This window comes from Nerophis ophidion, linkage group LG21 (assembly GCF_033978795.1).
Source record: "Nerophis ophidion isolate RoL-2023_Sa linkage group LG21, RoL_Noph_v1.0, whole genome shotgun sequence".
In the NCBI taxonomy this organism is placed as follows: domain Eukaryota; kingdom Metazoa; phylum Chordata; class Actinopteri; order Syngnathiformes; family Syngnathidae; genus Nerophis; species Nerophis ophidion.
The window spans coordinates 15,001,477-15,024,338 of NC_084631.1; the positions used below are offsets into that span (position 1 = coordinate 15,001,477).

At 39.7% G+C, this 22,862-nt stretch overlaps 1 protein-coding gene across 1 annotated transcript in view; it reads left to right on the forward strand.

Moving 5' to 3' along the window:
* Nucleotides 1-22,862, forward strand: part of LOC133539805 (cingulin) — a 67,859-nt gene that overhangs the window by 12,373 nt on the left and 32,624 nt on the right. Inside the window, exons 2-8 of the mRNA XM_061881992.1 lie at nt 7,294-8,137; nt 14,154-14,245; nt 14,324-14,393; nt 14,459-14,551; nt 14,971-15,092; nt 21,733-21,844; nt 22,085-22,297. Of these exons, the coding sequence (XP_061737976.1) occupies nt 7,304-8,137; nt 14,154-14,245; nt 14,324-14,393; nt 14,459-14,551; nt 14,971-15,092; nt 21,733-21,844; nt 22,085-22,297 (1,536 nt within the window). The 5' untranslated portion in view covers nt 7,294-7,303. The remainder of the gene's footprint in view (nt 1-7,293; nt 8,138-14,153; nt 14,246-14,323; nt 14,394-14,458; nt 14,552-14,970; nt 15,093-21,732; nt 21,845-22,084; nt 22,298-22,862) is intronic.

Here is a 22,862-nt window from a genome sequence, read left to right on the forward strand (position 1 = left end):
CTACAGCTTTCTTCCGACAAAGAAGAAAAACACGTGTATATTTTATCAAACATATATTTTTTTATTGATATTGATTGTGTTTATCGCTATATATATATTGATATCGTTTTATCGCCCAGCCCTAATATAAGCTGCAGACTGAAAACTCTAATCCATATCCTAGTTTAATTTCTATAGTATTTCCCCTCAGTATCATAGACTGTCATTAAAATACTTGCTTTGGATGCTGCTGCATTGAAGAGATCCACATTCTCTACTTTACTGCACCACTCTGTTTTCTTGCTGTCCCACAAAACCTCTGACATGTTTCCCTGACAAAGCTGACCCTGTTGTCATAGCGGTATTGTTCTGTTGAACAACTTTTGTCGTGCTTAATTGGAGGATGCCCGGTGGGATACATTGTGGTCGTTCGTGACAGTACATTGTCTAGAATGTGGAGGCGCTCCAGGCAAGAAAATACAACCCCCCAAAAAAGCAGGAAGTTTACGAATGAATTGTTGGGATAGTCCATGAAGAGGGGGGAATAAAAGAGCAGGGCGGTTATAGGGGGGCTCTCTTGGCATTCTCAAAATTACTGCCCTCGTTTTCCGCCCCACATGAGCTGGACAATAGGAGGATGGGTCCCCCTCGTCCTTGATGTCCCTCTCGGGAGCTGCTTCTCCTTCATGACATAGATTAGAAGCCCAGCAGATATGACGTGTCGTCACGACAACATAGTTTGACGGTGCTGCAGCTGCGTTGCAGTGATCAGCAGCGCTCTTGTGGTGCTGATGTAGCTTTAACTCTGCCGTGTCTCTTCAACCTTGGTGGAAAGACAGCCGGCTGCAGAATTCACACTCTGCTGCACAAATGCGATGCGACGCCGCTTCCTCTTGCAGCTCCCACGGGTGCAGAAAATAAATTGACTTAACCGTGCTCTAAAGGTGATGATACAAAGTCACACCACAAACACAAACTTCATCCAAAGTTGTACAATGACACTTATGAGATTTTTTTTTTTACGTTTTCAAGACATTTAACTGTGCTGTTGGTTGATATATATATATTTAGTTTTTTTACGACTATGTCACAAAAAGGTGACAAAAATGTTCTATTTATATAACACTTTTGATCCAACTTTGGTTTTTAAACTGTAAAGAAGGCACCAGCGCCCCCCGCGACCCCAAAGGGAATACGCGGTAGAAAATGGATCGTTGAATGGAAGAAGGGCTAATTCACATCTCAAATTGAACAAGCTTTCAAGTTTACTTTTGTTTAATATTTGTCCGAGAGATGGGGAATAAAAAAAATACAGATACTGGCCTCAAATTTATATTGTCTATTATTTGCGCACTATTGAGGAGTGATGTACCAAAAACTCAACCACCGAAAAAAGACTGTGATCACTGAAAACCACGCTGCTGAAACTGGATGTAAACAAAACGCACGCCATTGTCTGGAGCGTTGTCAGCATGTCTGCAAGGTGGATGTGATTTTTCTATTTATTGCAGATATATTCACGTGGAGAGCCATCTACGAAATGTGCAAATATTAAGAAGACTGTGGCGGCTTTTAAAAAGAGAAAGTCCAATCAGATTAACAGCGCCAATCAAGTGTGACATCATGCTCGCTTCAGCCTTTTTAGTCAGGGACATCGAGGGACAGAAGTAGAGTCTCTACACACGAGTGCATTTTATAATAACACCAAAAGAAGAGTGTAGTTGTTTTCAATTAACATAGTCATTAAAACTCTGTAAACACTTGAAAAAATATCAACAAAATATCTTATGTAAAAAGCAGCAACAATTGAAAATATGGCAAAACGATAGAAAAATATATGTTAATACTATTTACTGTATTTCCTTGAATTGTCGCCGGGTATATAGTATGCGCCTGCCTTGAATTACTGCCAGGTCAAACTCGCTTCGCAAAATAATTAGCGCACGCTTAGTATTACCGCCGGGTCAAACTCGTGACGTCACGAAGGACACTTCCCCTGTCATCATTTTCAAAATGGAGGAGGCTGATTTCAATACCGGTAATTTGAAATCGCAATAAGGGAAGAAGATTAAGAGCTATTCATTAGGATTTAAGATCCAAGCTATTGAATACCGGTATGCTAAAACAAACAGTAAGCAGCTATGTTTTATTAATATACCTGTGAAGCAGACGGTTCGACAGACAGGCAGGGCACGGTGGAGTTGGCGGCGTGGGAACTCGGTGCTGTTCCCAAAGAGTAAAGACAGCAAGAGCATACCAGTCACTTCCTGCTACCGGCATACAACTACAGCTGATTGGACTGTGGTGGTCACGTGACTAGGAAGCGCGCAAAGAGGAAACAGAAAGGCAAGAGCCTAATAATCTCCACAAATGTATGTACTGTATGTATTTGACACATGCGTTACATAAAGGTAAGACCATAATAACGTTTTTTTAATTAAATGTGCTTTTCATGATGGTATCCTTACATCACACTCAAATTTTAACTGCATGCCTTTGGTAAGTGCCGGAGTGAGAACAGGTTTTAAAATAATTAGCGCATGCTTACTTTTACCGCATGCCTTTGGTAAGCGCAGAAGTGAGAGGTTTTAAATTAATTAGCGCCCCGGCAGCAATTCAAGGAAATACGGTAATAACAGATTTGTTTTAAATGTTTTTGTTTACGTTTTTCGAGCCTTTTTAAAGAAAATCATATCATAGCAAATTCCGCAAATTACTTGATGCCGTCATCGTGACCATGTCCCCACCGCCACAGCCATCTTGGCAGTTTAGGGGAAATCCTTAAGGACAACCTCAACATCAACGCCTTTGTCTACACTGGAACTAATCATTTAGAATCATCAGTTTAATGCACATTTTACTCCTAAATCAGAGGAAAATACCTTGGACTGTGCCAATTCTGATCGACTCGCGGCAGATGATGCTATCATTATTTTCGGCCTTTCGGGACATGAGACAAAAGTGAGCTATTTAATTGTAAGTAAACAAAACTGAGAAGTACGAATTTAACGACATACTGGTTTAAATGTGTATGGTCATCTGTCATTATGTTTTGCATTAAAAGTTAAAAAGAGTATCGTACACCATAATAAGCTAACAAAAGGACACTTTCATGCTTTGAGATATAAAGTACGCAATATCCGTTTTAATGCAATTGTTTAGTCACTTTTGTTTTATTTCATGCAATAATTTGTGCAATTCAAACAGAGTCTGCTTTTTTGTGCTTGGGGAGCCTTCTCTGCAAAAACTGACCAATCACAGCTCTGCGATCTGTGTCTCTTTTGATGCAAACTTTGGATTTTTTTTTTTAAGTGCACACAAAGCTTGCAGGAAGGTCTGCAGGCGGAGGGGTCAAAACAGCGTTGCTTACGCAATTAACGTGACGCTTTGCCAGTCCAAATGCATTAGCTGTATTCCGAAATCTTCGCTCGACAGCCACATAATACAAACAACACGATACCTTTTTTATCACATCCACGGGAACCTGCATTCTCTTTGTCCGAGACAAATGGACTTTGTCTTTCGGTAAGTGGAATCACAGCTGACCTGGACATTTGAAAGTTCTCTTGACAAACATATCCCACCAGGCTGCCGTCGCTCAACATTGCTATGTTGCCGTCTGAGATGTGTTTTATCCCAAATAGCTGCAATCGAGAGTTTCTTTCTATTCATGTGTGATTTCCACAAGCATCTGTACATATAGAGGAAGGAGAAACATGGGCATATCTGGATGACTCGCCTCCATCTTTCCAGTGGTTAGCTCCGATTAACGAAACCAGATGTTATGAAGCTGGCTGTGCGCGTTTTTTCTGACTTCACTTCCTCTCCAAACTCAGTTTTTAAACGATCAATGAGTCCATACAAAGCTAAGAGCCGGAGATTCAAGAAATACACGGCGCACTTATCGGTGTAGAAAAAATATCCAAGGAGGGGAATATTAAACAATAGTGTAGTGTGGCTGACACGGGGCTTAGGCTAAATAATTATTAGTTTAAGGGGTTATCCAGCTTTATGTAGACAGGGCCTTAGAATGAATTAAAAAAAACAACATATTTTCTTACATAGGGATAGTGAGTAAGGAAAATTCCCCTCAAAAAGTGCAGTTCCAGTTCGGACTAGTCACTATAGACATTGGATTCCAATATTAGCATTAAGATTTAAGAATGTGTTTTGTATGTAAGCATCCACCAGTAGGGAGGTGTGTATATGCAAAACAAAGTCAACTCTGTTACTTTTGGTGTGGCCATTCAGACGGTAAGCACATTAGGTGCTCATGAGAGCGAAGAAGTTCTCCTCGCCATCGCCTTCTCTGTTTACCCACTTTCCGTCTCTCACCTTGCAAGGCCATAGAGAGCGAGTGGGAGGTAACGGGCGAAGAGGTCAGTAGGGAGTGCTTGAATACCTTTTAGCCAAGTGCACAACACCATGACTGAAAGTGTGACATTTAAACCTCCACACTGTAGTCCTCCCAACTCAAATCACTCATCAAGGTTTAGTACAGCGATACAAGGACAATACAAAGTGCAAATATGAGCGTCAAAGAATTTGTCTTTAGGAAGTAGATAGCTGAAGTATGCTACATGGTCGGTCCTTTCAAGCGAAAGTGATACATGGGTGTGTGCTTTCAGGTTAATCACTAATGCATCGCACTGAACTGAGGACAAAGTCCACACAAGCAGTCATGTTATGAATGTGCTGCTCTTTCAGGGTTGCCCACAGTCTAAAGGTCTTGTTGATTCGATTTCTTCATTCCAGGAATTATACTAAAGCTGCTGTGGATCAAATGTGAGAAAATGTGTTTTATATTGTTTCGCAAGAAAAAACAAAAAAAACAATTCTGGCTGTTTTTATCGTGAAACCTTTAATGGTCAAACTGTGCCCAACTTGAACAAAGTGAAAATGTCTAACTCGTACATTCATGCAAGTGATAAAGACAACTTAAAAGAAAAGACAATAGATTAATGAAATCACTTCCAAGTCAAACATTTTTTAAATAAATACAATGTAATCACATTAGTTATTGTAAGTGTGAGCATGCTAAACACAGGTTGTGAAGAAATTATCCGTAAATGTTGAGACATGGAGAAGGGGTCGGGTTGAATACGTTCCACTTCTTCCTGCTCCTTTTTGGACATGTTAAATTGTGCAACTGCCAACATGATGGTTCTCAATGTAACCAATACAGTAAACAAGTGGTCCCCAACCTTTTTGTATCCGCGGACCGGTCAACGCTTAATATTTTGTCCCGCGGCCCGGGGAGGGGGGGGGGGGGGGGGGGATCCTTTATTTTTATATATATTTTTTTTCTTTGTCATGAAAAAGGGATGTTTTTTTCATGAAAAAGGGAGGTTTTTGTGGTTGGTGCAGTATATTGTGTTTTTTATGTTGATTTAATTAAAAAAAAAAAAAAAATTGTTTTTATTTATTTATTTATTTTTTTTTTTAATAAAAATTAATAAAACATTCTTCTGCAGCCCGGTACCAATCGGGCAATGGCGCGGCCCGGTGGTTGGGGACCACTGCAGTAAACCATGACCAGGACCAGTGATCAGTCACAATTAGACTTCATAAAAATAATAATGATAATAATAATTTATTATTATATATTGTTAATATTTTATTTATGGTGCCCTTTTCAAAAACTAAAAAGACATTTTACAGCAGAGGTCTTTAAAAGGCTATCCGCAGAGGTATTGCAAGTGGGTTGGAAAATATTTAGTACATTGGATTTGTTCATATATATTATTTTCCACAAATGTGGTTTTTAAATACACATAATTAACATTGATCCAACACACTATAGATTTGTTTATAAATGGCTTTGGAAGCCATTTATAAACAACTCTCTGGCAAGGACCCCCTACTCACTGTACCTTGCACTTTTTAAATAAATAAAAACATGAAATAACTATATTGTTGTGTTCATGCTAGCATTTAAGATTGCTAGTCACCAGCTCGCGATTAACGCCCCAGTTACCAGGTAGGGATTAGAGCTTTAGTGGCCAGTTAGCGATTAGAGATGTAGTTGCCAGCTAGCAAATTTTGGACCTATTTGCCACCTGTCGATTTGAACTGGAGTTGCTGGCTACAGTGGCATTTTCACTGGAACGGGAATTATCATTATCGCATTGCACAAGTATAACAACATTTTGTTTTCAGCACTAACCTGTTAAAGATTAAACAAACAACATTGTACAGATTTGCAGAAATGGGTCATCACTCACGGCGCCCCATAGAAAGTGGGGTAAAAAAGGTTGATGTTGATGAAATAACAAAGGTGGATTTCAGACTATTAGATTTAGAGTTTTGGATGCCAGCTAGCGATTAGAGTTAGTTGCCAGCCTGCCATTAGCGCTGTAGCTGCTAAAAAAGTGATTAGCGCTGTAATTGCCAGCCAGAGAGTTTTGAAATATTTGCCACCTGTCAATTAGAGCTTTAGTTGCCAGCTATAGTAGTGATAAGAGTTTTGTAGGCCAGCTCGAGTTGCAGCAAGCTAGCGCTCTTGTTGCCAGTGCTGTTGTTGCCAGTTAGCTATTAGCGCAGTAATTGTCTGCTGGCAATATACAAACAAATGTCCAGCTAGCGATTAGTGCTGTAGTTGCCAACTATCAATTAGCGCTGTAGTTGCCAGCTTGCGATTCACACTGTAGTAGCCGACTCCTGATTAGCGCTGTAGTTGCCAGCTGGCGATGTGCAAGCAAGTGTCCAGCTAGTGATAAGTGCTCTAGTTGACAGCTAGCGATTTATATATTAGTTAGCGATTAGGACCTTAGTCGCTAGCTAGCGATGAGCGGTCTATTTGCCAGCTATTGATTATTGTCGTAGTTGTCAGCTAGCACTTCACGTGCCATTTGCTATGTTGCGATTAGTGCTCTTGTTGCCAACTAGCGTTTTGCAAACTAGTTGCCAGCTAGCTATTAGCAGTCTAGTTACAAGCTAGCAGTTTGCGTACTAGTTGTCAGTTAGCGATAAGCACGTTACTTGCCAGCTAGTGATTAGTGAACTAATTGCCAGCTAGCTTTTAGCTGCACTACTGCTATTATTTGAATATCTTACCTTTTTGGCCAGTTTAATATAAAACTGATATTTTTACTAGATATATAAGTAGGGGTTCCTTGGCCGGGACAACGTTGAAGATCCCTGTTTTACAGTGTAAAAAAAAATATACAGGTGTATTAAACATGTAAGTATAAAAAATAAAACCAAAAATAAATGCAGTCTAAAATGCATACAGCAAGGAAGATAAAAATGATTCAGATTGAAATATTATAATGTAATGTGTTATTATATTCATGTCATTATGTTTTGTCGTAGTGTTGGCAGCATGAACACGTCCTCTTCCGGTCGGAAGACTCCAGTGGACCACGGTGTCCAGATCCGCTTCATCAATGACCTCCATGAATACGGCGAAAGGCAGCCTGGCCCCCAACCCAAGACCAAGTCTCAGACCTACTCCAAGTACGGTGTAGCGGTCAGGGTGCAAGGCATCGCGGGACAGCCATACGTGGTTCTGAAAGACGGCAAAGAGGGCGACTCGTACGGAGTCCAGCTTAGAACTCAGTACAACTCTGGCTACAGCAGCCTCCCCCGCAGGAGGGAGAGGGGTGAGCCAATATCACAGGGAGCGCATGAGGAAGGGGGGCAAGGAGGCGCGCTCCGCCGGGCCCAATCCCATGGATCTCTCCTGGACAGGGAGGGGGGTGCTGATGACGAGGAGTTCCAGCTGTCTAGGCCTCCAGGGGATGGTAAGTCTGGTAGCTATGGCAACCTGGACAGCGGGCTAGGAGTACGAGGAGAGCGAGAACCAGCTCAGAATGCCTGGGATGGTTCTTATAAGGCAAGACTCAACGGCTCAGTGGGGTCGCTATCGAGCGACAGCCAGGCCTTCCCAAATGCCCCCCAGCAAGCACACTCTGTCAACCGACTGGTCAACAGGTTTGATGACGGTCGAAGTGGAGGTCAGCAGCGAGGCGTATCCCCTTCCCGCAATCCCAGAGCTGCGCCTCCACGCGGCACCGCCAACCATTACACTTCGCCTTCGTCCTCAACTCACAGCAGCCCGGCACGCAGCCAGAGCAGTCACGCTAACCTTCCTGGACACCCGGGTAATAAGCGGACGTCAGCAGGCAGATACGTTGCCGTGGATACAGAGCCACAAGTAAGAATTGCCTACCGTGTTGACCTGATTATCCTCCTGAGAAACAGTTTGTTTTTGGTCCAGTTACACATATTGGAAAAAAGTAGCCGTGTTATGCAAAACACACATGTCCACTGCAGGAAATATGTTTACACAGTTTACTAGTTGGTTACAATTATTCAACTATATTAGATTTTCATTGATTACTATTATCTTCAAACTAGCACAATAAATCCTCCTACTGTTATTTACCAACTAGGTGACAACCTTTTAGACAGGTTGGTCTCCCATTGGCAGCGTTAATTTACACAGCAGTTATCAATTGGATTTTAGTCAGTCTTTTGACAAAAAAATATTTTAGTTTTAGTCATCTAAATTGATTTAGGTTTCGTCTACTAAAATCCTCAACATTTTAGTCCACTAAAATTACAGTACAGTATTTTACGGACAATAGAGCGCACCGGATTAAAAGGCGCACTACCGATGAATGGTCTATTTTCGATCTTTTTTCATATTTAAGGCGCATCGGAATATAGGGTGCATTAAAGGAGTCATATTTTTTTTTTCTAAATTGAAAATACTTCCATGTGGTCTCCATAACATATAAGGTGTTTTTTTGTGGTCAAAATGTTGCATATATTAAGTTTTACAGATAATCTTAAAGCCACTTTCTGACAGTCGCTTCGGGATGCGACGTTTTGTGGTTGTGGGCGGTCTTATTTACGTGATTCACCTTCGACAGCGTCTTTTCTCCATCATCTTTGGTGTAGCATGCAAGGACGGGTAGTGGAAGAAGTGTCAAAAGATAGAGCTAACTGTTTTAATGACTTTTAGACTTTACTTAAATCAATAACGGACCAGTACAGTATCTCCTCATCCGCCAGAAATGTGTCCCGTGAAAAACTGTCCGACCGGAACTCTCTAATAACTAAAGTTCCTTGGGTGAATAATGTAAACTTACACTACCGGTTTGTTTTAGCGTTTCATGTCGAGTTTACTGACAGATAAAAGTAAGAACTTTACAACACTTTATATTAGAAATGGCAACAGCGGAGGATGAACGTCCAATAACAAGAAGATAGAGAAAAAGAAGAAGCTAAGGTATCGGCACATTCAGAAAGGTGGACGTGCACAATTTTTCAGGACTTATGCAGATCCCAAATACAGATTAGCAGGTACCATTAGGTAAGAAAAGTTGCTTTTGCAAAATATTGCAAAACAAAATGCCATATAATATGTATTATTTATACACACACCATAATACTTGTATGTTGAAGCGCAGCACAATCCATCCAGCAGTGCGACTTCATAGCTCACCAAAGTCGTACTAAAACATTTTGATATATTTTTGAGCGCCTTGTGTAATGTTCTATATTTTCAATGGCACATATAAAATGTTGGTGTTGTTTACTTGAGTCATATTGCAGTCTAAACATATCTTTTGTGTGTAACTGACGTCATAGTGCAGTCTACACATATCTCTTATGTTTGACTGATATCTACTGGTCACACTTATCATTTCACCATGTACCAAATAAAATAGCTTCCAGGTCGGGAAGTAAAGCCAGAATTATTCCGTACATTAGGCGCACCGGGTTACAAGGCGCACTGTTGAGTTTTGAGGGGAAAAAAGGATTTTAGGTGCGCCTTATAGTCCGGAAAATGCGGTAAATTTTGTCGACTAAAATATAATTTATAAAGCCTAACGCATCTATAAAAAGTTGTTTTGAAACCACTATTAAGGTTATTGCAGAGCATCTCAAAGAATACATTCACAGTAATACCAGCACTTCATGACTATATCAATAAGTACATATCACACTAGCCTTACTGTGTTATTATTTTAGTTGAAATTAAGCATTTTTTTCAAATGTTGAATAATTTATGACTAAAATGGTCATATGAAGAAAAAAACTAGTTTTATTCTATATTGTGTATAACAACATTGAACAGGGTTTCACCTTAAATTGTTTGATCGTGGCAGTGCCCCATAGCAAATATTAGCCGCCACACCTTAAAAATTATGTTTTTTTTACGAGAAAAACAAATCAAAGTAATATAATGTATGATAGCATCTCGTAGAAGACACACAAAGTCTGACACTCTTTTTAGTTTTATTACCAGTCTTATGCTAACAACCGGCCCAATTCCAACAAGTATTTCCTCTCCATCCCCATGTTTCAATGCTAGACACACAATAACATTTCCTTATTGTTCGCCAACATGGTGTGTTTAAGATCATGAGAAAATTACCATTGTAACACACTTACATACACATCAACACTAACAGGTAGTTACAGTATGAATCGATATATCGGTGTTGGCGCTAGGAATTTTTAAAATGGGGTCCCAACGTCCCAGGGACCCAATCAAGTCATAAAAATGGGATCCAACTGTACATTTTTGGAGTCCCACTTTTTTTGTAACCGCTTTGAAAACAAATGATAAACATATACATTATCCTGTTGTATCTCACATTCTATATTGTGTTTTGGAAGAAGGTTGTAATAGACATTACTTAATTCCATAACACATTTTGATGCATATATTGATATATTCAGTTATTAACATTCATTTTTATTTCCTTCATGAAGTGAAGTGAAGTGAATTATAATTATTTAGGGCTTTTCTCTAGTGACTCAACACGCTTTACCAAGTGAAACCCATTATCTAAGTTAAATTTAAACCAGTGTGGGTGGCACTGGGAGCAGATGGATAACGTGTCTTGCCCAAGGACACAACTGCAGTGACTAGGATGGCGAAAGCGGTAATCGAACCTGGAACCCTCAAGTTGCCGGCACGACCACTCTACCGACCGAGCTATACTGACCTTATGGATCTAAACTTTTTGTTGTTGTTTTGTTTGTTCGTTTTCTGCCCTTTTTGTCATAGAAAACATTTGATGCAAAATCTCCTACAAAATATATTTTTCAAAGTGGAATATTTGATTTGGAGTAATCAGAGCCTTGGATAGGTCAATAATTCATAAAAACATTGATTTTGATTCAATATTATGTATTGAGCAATGACAGTTTTAAAGAAAAAAACGTCTTTGTTTTATTAGTCAACATTTAAACTTTTTCTAAATTACATTTCACCTCTAAGGTTTTTTATTCCACTTCTGTTATGTTTTTATTCATTTTAATAGTGATTTTAGAATGTGCCGTGGGCCTTTAAAACATTAGTTGCAGGCCACAAATGGCCTCCAGACCACACTTTTGACACCCCTGCTATAGATAATAGAAAATTAAATCTGAGAAGCTTTTATCATAACGCACAGTCAGCATCTCTGCTTCAGTAAACAATGACGGTAATGACGTCACTGTCAGCGATGGGAGCGACATTTGCTAACTTGTCAGCCTCTTCTACAAGAGACTCCTTTTGAACACTCCTCACATATTAACACTTCAAAAGGCATACATTTTCCCCGTTTGTTGACCTGCAAAGTATGTTTTTGGGCTGGAGAAGTCTGCTCGGGTGCTGGTTAGCTTGAAGCTAACAGCTAGCCTGTCTCCATCCTCGAACGGTGTCGATCCAGCGGAAGATAAAAGTGAAGTTTCCTTAGACTCACAAAGACTAAAACAACTCATTTACTGGAGACATGGCACAGGATGAAGTTAAAAGGGTTGACTTTACACTCACCTTAGTGTTTACCATGAAGTCTTTCTTTTGACATCCCCTTGCGGTAAAGTTGTCCGAGTGAGGCAGTATTTGTGATTGATAAACCTTTTGGCGAATCAAAATTTAAGAAATTGTACCGGACAATTCATTACTTTGAACACGATCAATAAAAACGCAAATAAGGCAGGGTCCGTTAAAAAATACATCAATCCATCCATTTCGACCGCTTATTCCCTTTGGGGTTGCGGGGGGCGCTGGTGCCTATCTCAGCTACAATCAGGCAGAAGGCGGCGTACACCCTGGACAAGTCGCCACCTTATTGCAGGGCCAACACAGATAGACAGACAGACAAAATTCACACTCACAATCACACACTAGGGCCAATTTAGGGTTGCCAATCAACCTATCCCCAGGTGCATGTCTTTGCAAGTGGGAGGAAGCCCGAGTACCTGGAGGGAACCCACACAGTCACAGGGAGAACGTGCAAACTCAATCAAAGTCCACACAAAAAGATCCCAAGCCCGGGATTGAACCCAGGACTACTTAGGACATTCGTATTGTGACGTAGGCGCACTAACCCCTCCACCACCGTGCTGCCCCGGTTAAAAAATTAATAAATAAAAAATCGCTCAAACAGTTCAATTTTTTTTTTCATCTGACATCACCTGGATAAAGATAAGACCTTCTGGAGGAAAGTTCTGTGGTCAGATGAAACAAAAATGTTGCTGTTTGGCCAGAATACCCATCAATATGTTTAGAGGAGAAAAGGTGAGGCCTGTAATCCCAGGAATACCTTCCTGCCGTCAAGCATGGTGTTGATAGTTTAATGCTCTGGGCCTGTTTTTGCTGCCAATGGAACTGTTGCTTTACAGAGAGTAAATGGGATAATGAAAAAGGAGGATTACCTCCGAATTCTTCAGGACAACCTAAAATCATCAGCCTGGAGGTAGGGTCTTGGGCGCAGTTGGGTGTTCCAACAGGACAATTACCTCAAACACACGTAAAAAGTGGTAAAGGAATGGCTAAATCAGGCTAGAATTAAGTTTTTAGAATGGCCTTCCCAAAGTCCTGACTTAAACATATGGACAATGCTGAAGAAACAAGTCCATGTCAAAGAAACTACAAATTTAGCTAAACTGCACCAATTTTGTCAAGAGGAGTGGTCACAAACTCAACAGAAGCTTGTGGATTATGTCCTTCACAAGTGTATGCACATTTTTGACCACGACTGTATATATGTTATGTAGTAACGGGCACATTTATAATAGCATTGCATATTTACATATTTTGATCATTGTAAGCATATGGAAATTAAATGTTTCTAAATGTTTTTTTTTTTAATCTTCATCACTTATGTATGTTGCTTGCAGACTTAATGAGAGCCAACAAACATGAACACACGTCACTTACTGTATAAGGCATGCTGTCATTAGGATGCCTACTACTACGATGTTCATATGTTCCCGTTTAGACGAAGAATGTCTCATAAACCTTGCAAAAAAACGGGGTGGGGAACAAGTGCTTGTCCTAAATGGCTGTCAAAGTGTTCTCACTTGTCGGATGATATCCTCAACCATCTACTTTTCAAGTGAGAGACATAATTTATGATCTATAGCAAACTTACTGCGAGCAGGGAAGTGAGGAAGCAGTAGACTACTCGATGATGTGAACATAGGTACACGTGAAAATGATCACGTCGCGTTATAGTTTGTCTGCTTAGAGCTTATAATAACAATATCACTAACACTTGGTTACGAAATGTAAATTGAGTATTGTGAGTGTTTTTTGAATGGTTGTTAATTATTTTTTGGGCAAAATAGCAAAGCTCTCATAGGCTCCCGCTCTAAGCTGAACTTTATTTAATATTTAGAACGCATTAAAAAAAATCCATCAGTCATCGTGTCTTTCATAATGATTGTGGACGATAGGAAACAACTATTTTTTCAAGTGTAGTTCCCCTTTAAAGTGACAATGAAAACATTCGGTGTAACTAGTATAAAACAATAATCTTCACTTAAGTGTCTTTCAACTTTTACTTTGTGAGAAAGTGTCTCCTGCAGTGCACATGTTTACATCAGTCTGGAATATGCTGTTTCTCAGAAAAAAATAACTTAATGATGTAAATACCTCACAAACTATTGTTTGGCTTCCCTGGCTTCAAATATCTTTTCTGGAGGACAGTTTGAGGTAACGACTTGTCCAAGTTGTACACTAACTTCCGCCCGGAAGTCAACGTGCCTTTGTGTTGATTAGTTATTGTCCTATTGTAGTCAGCAGCCTATTTTCCGCTGCCTGGGACAATAACCAATCAACACAAAAATAGGCCACCTACTGGTTTACATATATAAATCTCAATAAGTGTCTCATGGCTGGGTGTTTGGACTCTTAAGAGTAGTATTTTGATCTGTATCTTAAGGTGACTCCTGATCTTTTGCTGGACCAGAGTACAGAGATGAACAGTGAGGAGGAGCAGACCATGCAGGCAATATACAGCATCCTGAGAGAAGGGTACAGTTGCCCACTTGACATATTCAGACTCTTGCATTGCTGTAGAAAGGTGGTCTTGATTTTCTTTTCCCACCTTAGCACCAACGAGAGCGATGTTTCCATCAAACATAAAGTCAACATCATATGTCAGAGGATGCAGAGCTTTCAGGTTAGCTCCTCCCTGGAAACATTTCACCCACTTAAATATTTCTAACACAACTTCATCTTTACCAGCACAAAGAACCGCTCCCGGACTTCACGAGAGAAAGGAGGGAGTTTGAGAGGAAAGTGGCGGAGCTCCAGAGCGCCTTGCGAACAGAACGGCGGGTAGGTGGAGGAGACACTCAGATACTAATGAAGGTCTCCTTGAAAGCAGAACAGCAGCTCTTACAGTTGCTTTGTTCAAGTGTTTATGTCTTTATAACAACCCTAAGGAGGGTTTTGGATACTGTGGAGTGGGCTTCAGTTTAATCCACAGATTAATCCCTTAAATCCTCTGGCCTGGTCAGAGGTGTGCGCACACACTCACACACACACACACCCTTGCAATTTTGGTAATGACTACTTACGTATTGTTTTAAAGAAGTTCTTAATCTCTAATAGCCCATAAGAACTTAATCCCAGCTGAATATTGATCTTTGGGCAGTTGCCCAGGCAGCTTTAACATTTGCTAAAAGCTCATTGTTTACGCTTCAAAGCTTTCCCAAGTCGTTATTCATTTATTTATCATCTCTGCCTCTGCGCAGAGCTCTGTCAGCCAGGCCGATAAAGCGCTGAAAGATGAGCTGGACTCCTGCTTGGATGCAAATCTGCAACTGCAGGAGACGTTGGACTGGAAGAAGAAAAAACTGAGTGATAGCCACTCTGAGTGAGTACCACAGATTTCTTAAACAAACACACTAAGGGTGCAATGGTACAGGTAACCCATGGTATGTTTTGTGGGCACAGAGAGAACAACTTTTTTTCCTTTTAAAGTTGTTTTAGTTTGCTTGTCATCAAAAACTGCATTGTGCAGTACACAAATTATCAGTGGTGTACTAAATACATAAAACTTTTCTTTAAAGTTAACAGTTACTGAACTACACATTTTTAAATGGTAAATTGCCTTTTATTTAGAAATGGGTACCGATAACATTTGAACAGATACGATACCAATCTTGGTACCCTGTTAATCAATACTTGCACTCAACAGTACCGATTTTCGGTACTTTTGCGTGTGTTGATTAATTTTAATGTTTTTTTTATAGTAAAATCTATTTTTTATTGAAACTTTTAAAAATAAGTTGATTATGATAACTTCTGTCTAGGATCAGTATCGGGTTCATTGGCCAAGTATGTTTAACACACAAGGAATTTGACTTGGTTCATTGCAAGAAACGAAGAAAAACGCAACTACGAGGGAGCACAGCAAAGTGCAGTGGCAGTTGGAATAACTTATTTTATTTATACATTTTTGACTTTAAATTACAGTTGCAAGTCCAATATGTTAGATGGTAATAGTGTATAGTTCATAGTGTGTTGGCTAGTTAGTACATCTTTGCTGTCTCGTCTTTAGTTTCAGCCTAAAAATTGTTTATACTGTAAGTAAATGTCCGGTTGTTTATATCATGTTTTATTATAACAGTCACATTTGCAATATAACATTCAGTTGCAATTACAATGGCAAGTCCAAGACGTTAAAGGGTAATATAGTATTTTTTGTTGTTGTTTTGTTCCGCCCTAAAAAGTGTCAATACTGTAAGTAATGTACTTATCACGCACCAGCTGTTTGATTGTAGTTTGCATCAACAAATTCGGAAGTGTTGAAATCGCCATATGAATTCACTAATGCTAATCAGTAGCATGTGAATAGCAAAGCCAATGTATATTAGCATCAAGCTAGTGCATTTTTTGAAAAATGGAGCCTTACTTTACTTGAGTTGGCATTGAAAATTGCAATATAACCTAGAGGAAGTGTATCTGTCCGTTCTCAGTGCTGCTGGAGTGATCGCCAAATGCCAAGGTGCAAAGAGCTGGTTAAACTGGGAACCGGGCGTTACGTCTATACCTGTACTGTAATATGGCAGAGTTGGTTTTTAGGTAGGACCGCCGGCATTCCTAAAAAGCACCGGAATTAGTACCCACCCCTACTTTTATTTCTTGATACATTTGTGCTTATCACTAGTGGTTCGGCATGTGGTGACCCAGAATACAGAGTTTTTAAAACTCAAACATTGTAGCTTATTTTGAACATACAATAAGATGCAGTTGGAATTTACAGTGGTGTAAATTAATTTGTGCCAACACAAAAAAACAAGTTTAATGATCATTTCAGGAACAAAAAGTTTTTTATCCAAACTAAAAAATGATTTGAACAGAAAGTGTCTGCAGAGTTTGTTAGTACATGTTACATCTCAGGAGTTCAATCAGAAAAAAAATACAAGCAAAACACACATAACAACAGACAATAATATTTAGATATATATCTTTTTTTTAAATCTTCTGCTTAAAGTGGATTTATAAAGCAAAAGCAACTGTTCTTACCTATGGTTACCTGTTTTTGTGAATTGGGATTTGTATAAATCCAGAAAGTTTGAAATCAAACCTTGGAGGCATAACGGAGATCTTTATAAAACCTCATATCTCGCAGACAGAATATTCATGGTAGGTATGGATACATGGTCCTCCAAGCCCCCATAAAACGACATGTGGTGTGCCCCAAGGGTCAGTTTTAGGCACTGTTCTTTTTATTTTGTAAATGCTCCCTATTGGCCTTGTCATCGGAAGACATTGGATCAACTTCAAAAGTTATCCTGACAATACAAACATATCCATGTCTCCTGATGACACAAAACTAATGGAATGCACTTTTTAACGGTATTTTAGATAATAAACCTTGGATGTCTAAATGGTAAATGTGTTATACTTTTATAGCGCTTTTCTACCTTCAAGGTACTCAAAGCGCTTTGACACTATTTCCACATTCACCCATTCAAACACACATTCACACACTGATGGCGGGAGCTGCCATGCAAGGCCCTAACCACAACCCATCAGCAAGAAGAGTGAAGTGTCTTGCTCAAGGACACAACGGACGTGACGAGGTTGGTAGAAGGTGGGGATTGAACCACGACCCCTCAGGTAGCTGGCACAGCTATTCTCCAAACCGCGCCACGCCGTCCCAGCTTAACTAGGGCAAGTCTAAGATTTTTATTATTGGTTTTGAGGCCCAGAGGGAGAAATTTAAAAAAAAATACAGTCACTTTCTCTTAATTCATCTTCGCAAGTGAATAACTTGGGTGTGATTTTTGACTCTGAGCTTGGTTTTATCCCTCGCATAAAATACACCACTAATAAAGGGTTTTATCATCTTAAAAATATTGGCAGAGTCTGCCCCATTCTATCTCGGGCCAACATGGAGACGCTAATGCATGCTTTAATTACCAATCGCATTGATAACTATTACCCTGCTTTCTGGTCTTCCTAAAAAAAAAGTACAGAACCACTACATTTACCACGACAATTACTCCCAAACTCAGCTGCTCGTCTGCTGACAAGGACCAGAAGGCGGGCCCATATTTCACCCATTTCAAAATCCCTGCATTGTGTGTTCCAGAATCGACTTTAAGATTATTTTGGTGGTTTTTAAATGCCTTATTGGTCTTTGACCTTATTATCGCTCCAAATTGCTTTCACCATATGAGCCCTCGCGGCCCCTAAAGTCTTCTGGCACCAGCCAACTGTTCCAAACGTCCAAAATCACCCCACATTTGTGAAACAGCTTGCCAGACGTCCGGGGCTGCAGAAAATGTTACAATTTTGTAAAACAAGCTCAAAACTTACCTTTTTAACTTGGCGTTTATTTAATATTCGTATTAATCTCATAATTGCATTATATCTTTAGCTCAGTGTTTATCTGGTATTTGGTAGCTTTTACTGTATATACCATGTCAATTTATTTAATTGTATCTGTTTTTACCAACATATCTATGTAATATTGATGCATTTAACTAATTATAATACATCACAATAATAAAAACGTATTAATTTGATTTCATCCTCCTATATTTTACTTTCCAACGTTTCCTCAGTGGGGAACCTTCTGCACTAGGGACTCCGATGTGCCTCGGCTACTGTGGCTCTGGCTCATGGGTCCCTTGCTGTGTGCCCTGTGTCAGAGTTGCAGTTGTGGTCCGTCGTCATTCAGCTCCTGGTGCACTCGGCTCCCTGAGATAGTGTTTTCTCACCTCGTTCGTCTTTGCTCAGCTACATACGTTTTTACATTACTTTTAATATGTGTGTATATGGGTGGTTTGGGGAAGGGTCTGACTCACTGTTTGAACCTGTACTTATTTGTTTTTGACAAGTTTTTAAATGTAAAGCACTTTGTGCTACATTTTATTTGGATGAAAATTGCTACACAAATGCAATTTGATTGATTGATCTATCTTGCCTTCCTTCATCCTTTTGGGAAACGAGCCGTTTGGAATTTGCCCACTGTGGGACATTTTTACCAAGTCTGACGTCACAGATATCTCCATTTATGGTAAAGATTTACCGGAAGAGCTTTGCGCGAGTCCGCCATCATAGTCCAATACTGTAGTGCAGGGGTCGGCAACCTTTACCACTCAAAGAGCCATTTTGACCCGTTTCACAAAGTAAAGAAAACAATGGGAGCCACATAACTCTTTAGAAATTTATAATGAAATAATACTGCATACAGAGGTTTTTTTTTTTTGCTTTGTGCTATGTATAAACCAGGGGTCTCAGACACGCGGCCCGCACCTTAATATCAAAATGTAATGTTAGTGCGGCCCGCAAGTTTTATATGAATGCCGCTTGACAGCGTCACACCTGCCAACCATCCCAATTTTCCCGGGAGACTCCCGAATTACAGAGTAATTATTCTCTTGAATGTAAGCTGGTTTTCACCCAATGGACAATGATAAGGGCGTACAATGATGTCACTACCGCCAGCGCCCTCTACAGCTTGTACAAATAGCTTGCCAGCCCAAAGAATTGTTTGACGAGGCTATTGCAGACACGCGTAAGAGACTGCAAGGCATCCTTATTCAACAGCAATACAGGTCACACTGAGGGTTGTGATATAAACAACTTTAACACTCTTACTAATATGCGCCACGCTGTGAACCCATACCAAACAAGAATGACAAACACTTTTAGGGAGAACATCCGCACTATAACACAACATAAACACAACAGAACAAATACCCAGAATCCCATGCATCATATACACACAGCTACCACCAACCCAACCCCGCCCACCTCAACCGACGCATGTGAACAGATAAGACTTTTTGTAAACAAACTTTGTTCTGTCACCATTTCAGTCAGGTTTTCGCAAAAATCACAGTACTGTTACTGCTGCTATGAAGTTTATAAATGATGTAACTGAAGCTCCTGACAAGAAGCAGTGCTGTCTCTCCCTCTTTATTGACTTTTCAAAGACATTTGATTCTGTTGATCATGTCATTTTAATCAAACGTCTTTCAGCTATTGGTTTTTCTCAGCAAGCAGTTGGATGGTTTGCAAATTACCTCACAAGTAGAACTCAGGCTGTTCAGATAGAAGGTTCCTCCTCAAACATACTGCAAGTGAAAAAGGGTGTCCCTCAAGGTTCTGTGTTGGGCCCCTTATTATTCACTATTTACATAAATAATCTTGGACAGAATATTCCGAACTCAACTTTCCATTTCTATGCTGATGATACTGTCGTATACTGGACAGCACCAACTCCTGCTGAGGCCTTTACATATCTACAACATGCATTTGACAGAGTACAAGAACAACTTTGCTATCTTCAACTGGTTTTAAATGCAGAGAAAACAAAGTGTATGTTCCTTACCACATCAAAAACAGTAAGATCAGCACTGTGTGAAAACATTTTAACGAGAAATGGGCTACAAATTATGTTAGTATCTTCTTTTAAATATTTGGGATTTTTAATTGATGACCACTAGAGTTTTAAGGAGCACATTCCGTATGTTGTAAAAAAACTGAAACTCTTACTGGGATTTTATTATAGAAACAAGTCTTGCTTTTCTTTTACTGTGAAACACAAATTGGTGGAAATAACCTTTTTACCTGTTATTGACTATAGAGATGTGTTGTACATGAATGCTACTGCTGGTTGTCTCCACAAGCTGGATAGTGTGCACCACGGGCCACTGAGATTCATAACCAACTGCGCTCGCCTTACTCACCATTGTGTCTTATACTCAATGGTTAACTTTACATCTTTATGTGCTCGACGCCTCAATCATTGGTATGTTTTAATCTACAAAACCATTCTTTGTATCACTCCATCTTATTTATCTTGTCTTTTAACAAAAAAACAAGGAAGTCACAATCTGTGTTCAATGAATGTTTTTCAATTTGCCATCCCCAAAGTAAGAAATGAACTGGGCAAGAAAGCATTTAGGTTTTCAGCACCGAAGGCTTGGAATAACCTACAATCGAATATTCAACTTCAAACCCTTGTTACATTGAATGAGTTTAAAGCTTCTGTGAAAGGATTGCGGTCTACCTTGTCCGTATGCACATGTGTCATATGAGCAAGTTTTAATGTTGTAAATGTGATGTTTTATGTGTTGTTTACTGTTTTTATTGTAACCTTGCTGATGCCCTCTTGGCCAGGTCTCCCTTGGAAAAGAGATCTTTGATCTCAAAGGGATTATTACATGGTTAAATAAGCACTAAATAAAAATAAAAAATGGGATTCTGGGTATTTGTTTTGTCGTGTTTATGTTGTGTTGTAGTGCAGATGTTCTCCTGAAATGTGTTTGTCATTCTTGTTTGGTGTGGGTTCACAGTGTGGCGCATATTGGTAAGAGTGTTAAAGTTGTTTATATCACAACCCTCAGTGTGACCTGTATGGCTGTTAAACAATTATGCCTTGCAGTAGCGTATGCGTTCAGATAGAGGTCGCATCCAAAATGTGACCGGCTGGCCGGCATGCAGATAGATGCTGAAAATCCTGGCGCGATGACATGTAGAAAGGGTGTTAGAGGCATTGTCATCATGGCACGCCCTTAAAGTTGATGTCCGGGTGAAAATCGAAAAATGTTTACTTGGGAGATTTCTGATAGAGACACTAAAATTTGGAAATCTACTAGACTTCTCCTGGCGGTCGGCAAGTATGCGGCTGAGCCACATCAGAGTGGTCAAAGAGCCGCATGCTGTAGTGCTTAAGTACCTTTTTTTTTTTTCTCTATCCTCTTGTTGTGAGGCAGACTGGCTCTTATATGCACATGCATCCTCTGCTGTTGCCTTTTGTAATACAAAGTCACCTTTTGGGGTCAGGGGTTTTTTACTATTGGGAGGTCGTCCCTGGCAGAGGTCACCGCTCCTCGTGCTTTTTAAAAATTGTTGTTATTCCCATGTACTCTTCAGAAACTCGGAACAGATGAAAAGTAAGAAAGTACCTACACTGTAACTTAATAACAAGTCCAAAGTAAGTTGGAGTGTGATGAATGAGTTATTCATGTACAAAATCTTTACTTTTTTAGACTGACTCAGTTGCGCATTGAAAGGGAGAATGCTGAGGCTCGTATCAGGGACATGGAGGACCAGCTGGCTGAGCTTCAAGATGAACTGAGAAGAGACAATAGCAACAAGGCGGTACAACAACTCACATTATTAATTCTGGATGTATACTGTGTGTGTGTGTGTGTGTGTGTGTGTGTGTGTATATATATATATATATATATATATATATATATATATATATATATATATATATATATATATATATATATATATATTGCACCAATTAAACATCTTAATAAAGAAAATGTTGTATAAATTGAACCTGGCTTGACAAAACGGGTATTGAGATGTGTCTAACTGGGATGTTTGCAGGACGTGGCGTCTCTTGAGGTGCAGCTGATGGACGTCGGTCGGCTGAAGCAGAAGCTGGAGGAGACGCTCCGGCAGCGAGAGAGGGAGCTGACTGCGCTGAAGGGAGCCCTCAAGGACGAGGTGGCCACACATGACAAGGAAATCGAGGCGCTTCGAGAACAGTACAATGCTGACGTAGAGAAACTGAGGAACAGCATGCAGCAGGTGTCTCAGGTACACACACAACTTGATCTCATTCATTTGTTCTTGTGGTATTGAAAAAATAGATACAATATCTAAAAAAAATGTATATTCCTAAGGACAATTCATTAATTAAATTTAGACATCAATTAGAAGAGTCAGTGTACAGCTTTAAAAACTGTATAAAGTTACTATCCACTGAAAATGGGTTAACACACAGCCACTATTGTCTTAAAAACTGGCAACATGCACAATTGAGTACAATTCAGAGTGAGCATGCTCATACTGTGGCTAAAGTTACATGTTGGAATTCAGGTTTTCCTTAATGAACCGCTGGTCCCCAGTGCTGGCAGCCCGCATGAAGCCCCAGACCATGATGTACATAATTACTAAACTTAACAAGACACAATTACCTCTGTTATCACTGGTGTTGCCAGCTATTTTGGCAATACAGTAGATCCCCAAACATTTGCAGATTTTTTTGTTAAATGTTAAAAATGGGATTTTTTTATTAAACAAATTAATATTTATTACCTCATGAACAATTGGTATCGATTGATATTGCTTTCCAGGTACCGGGAATTGGCACCATATCATT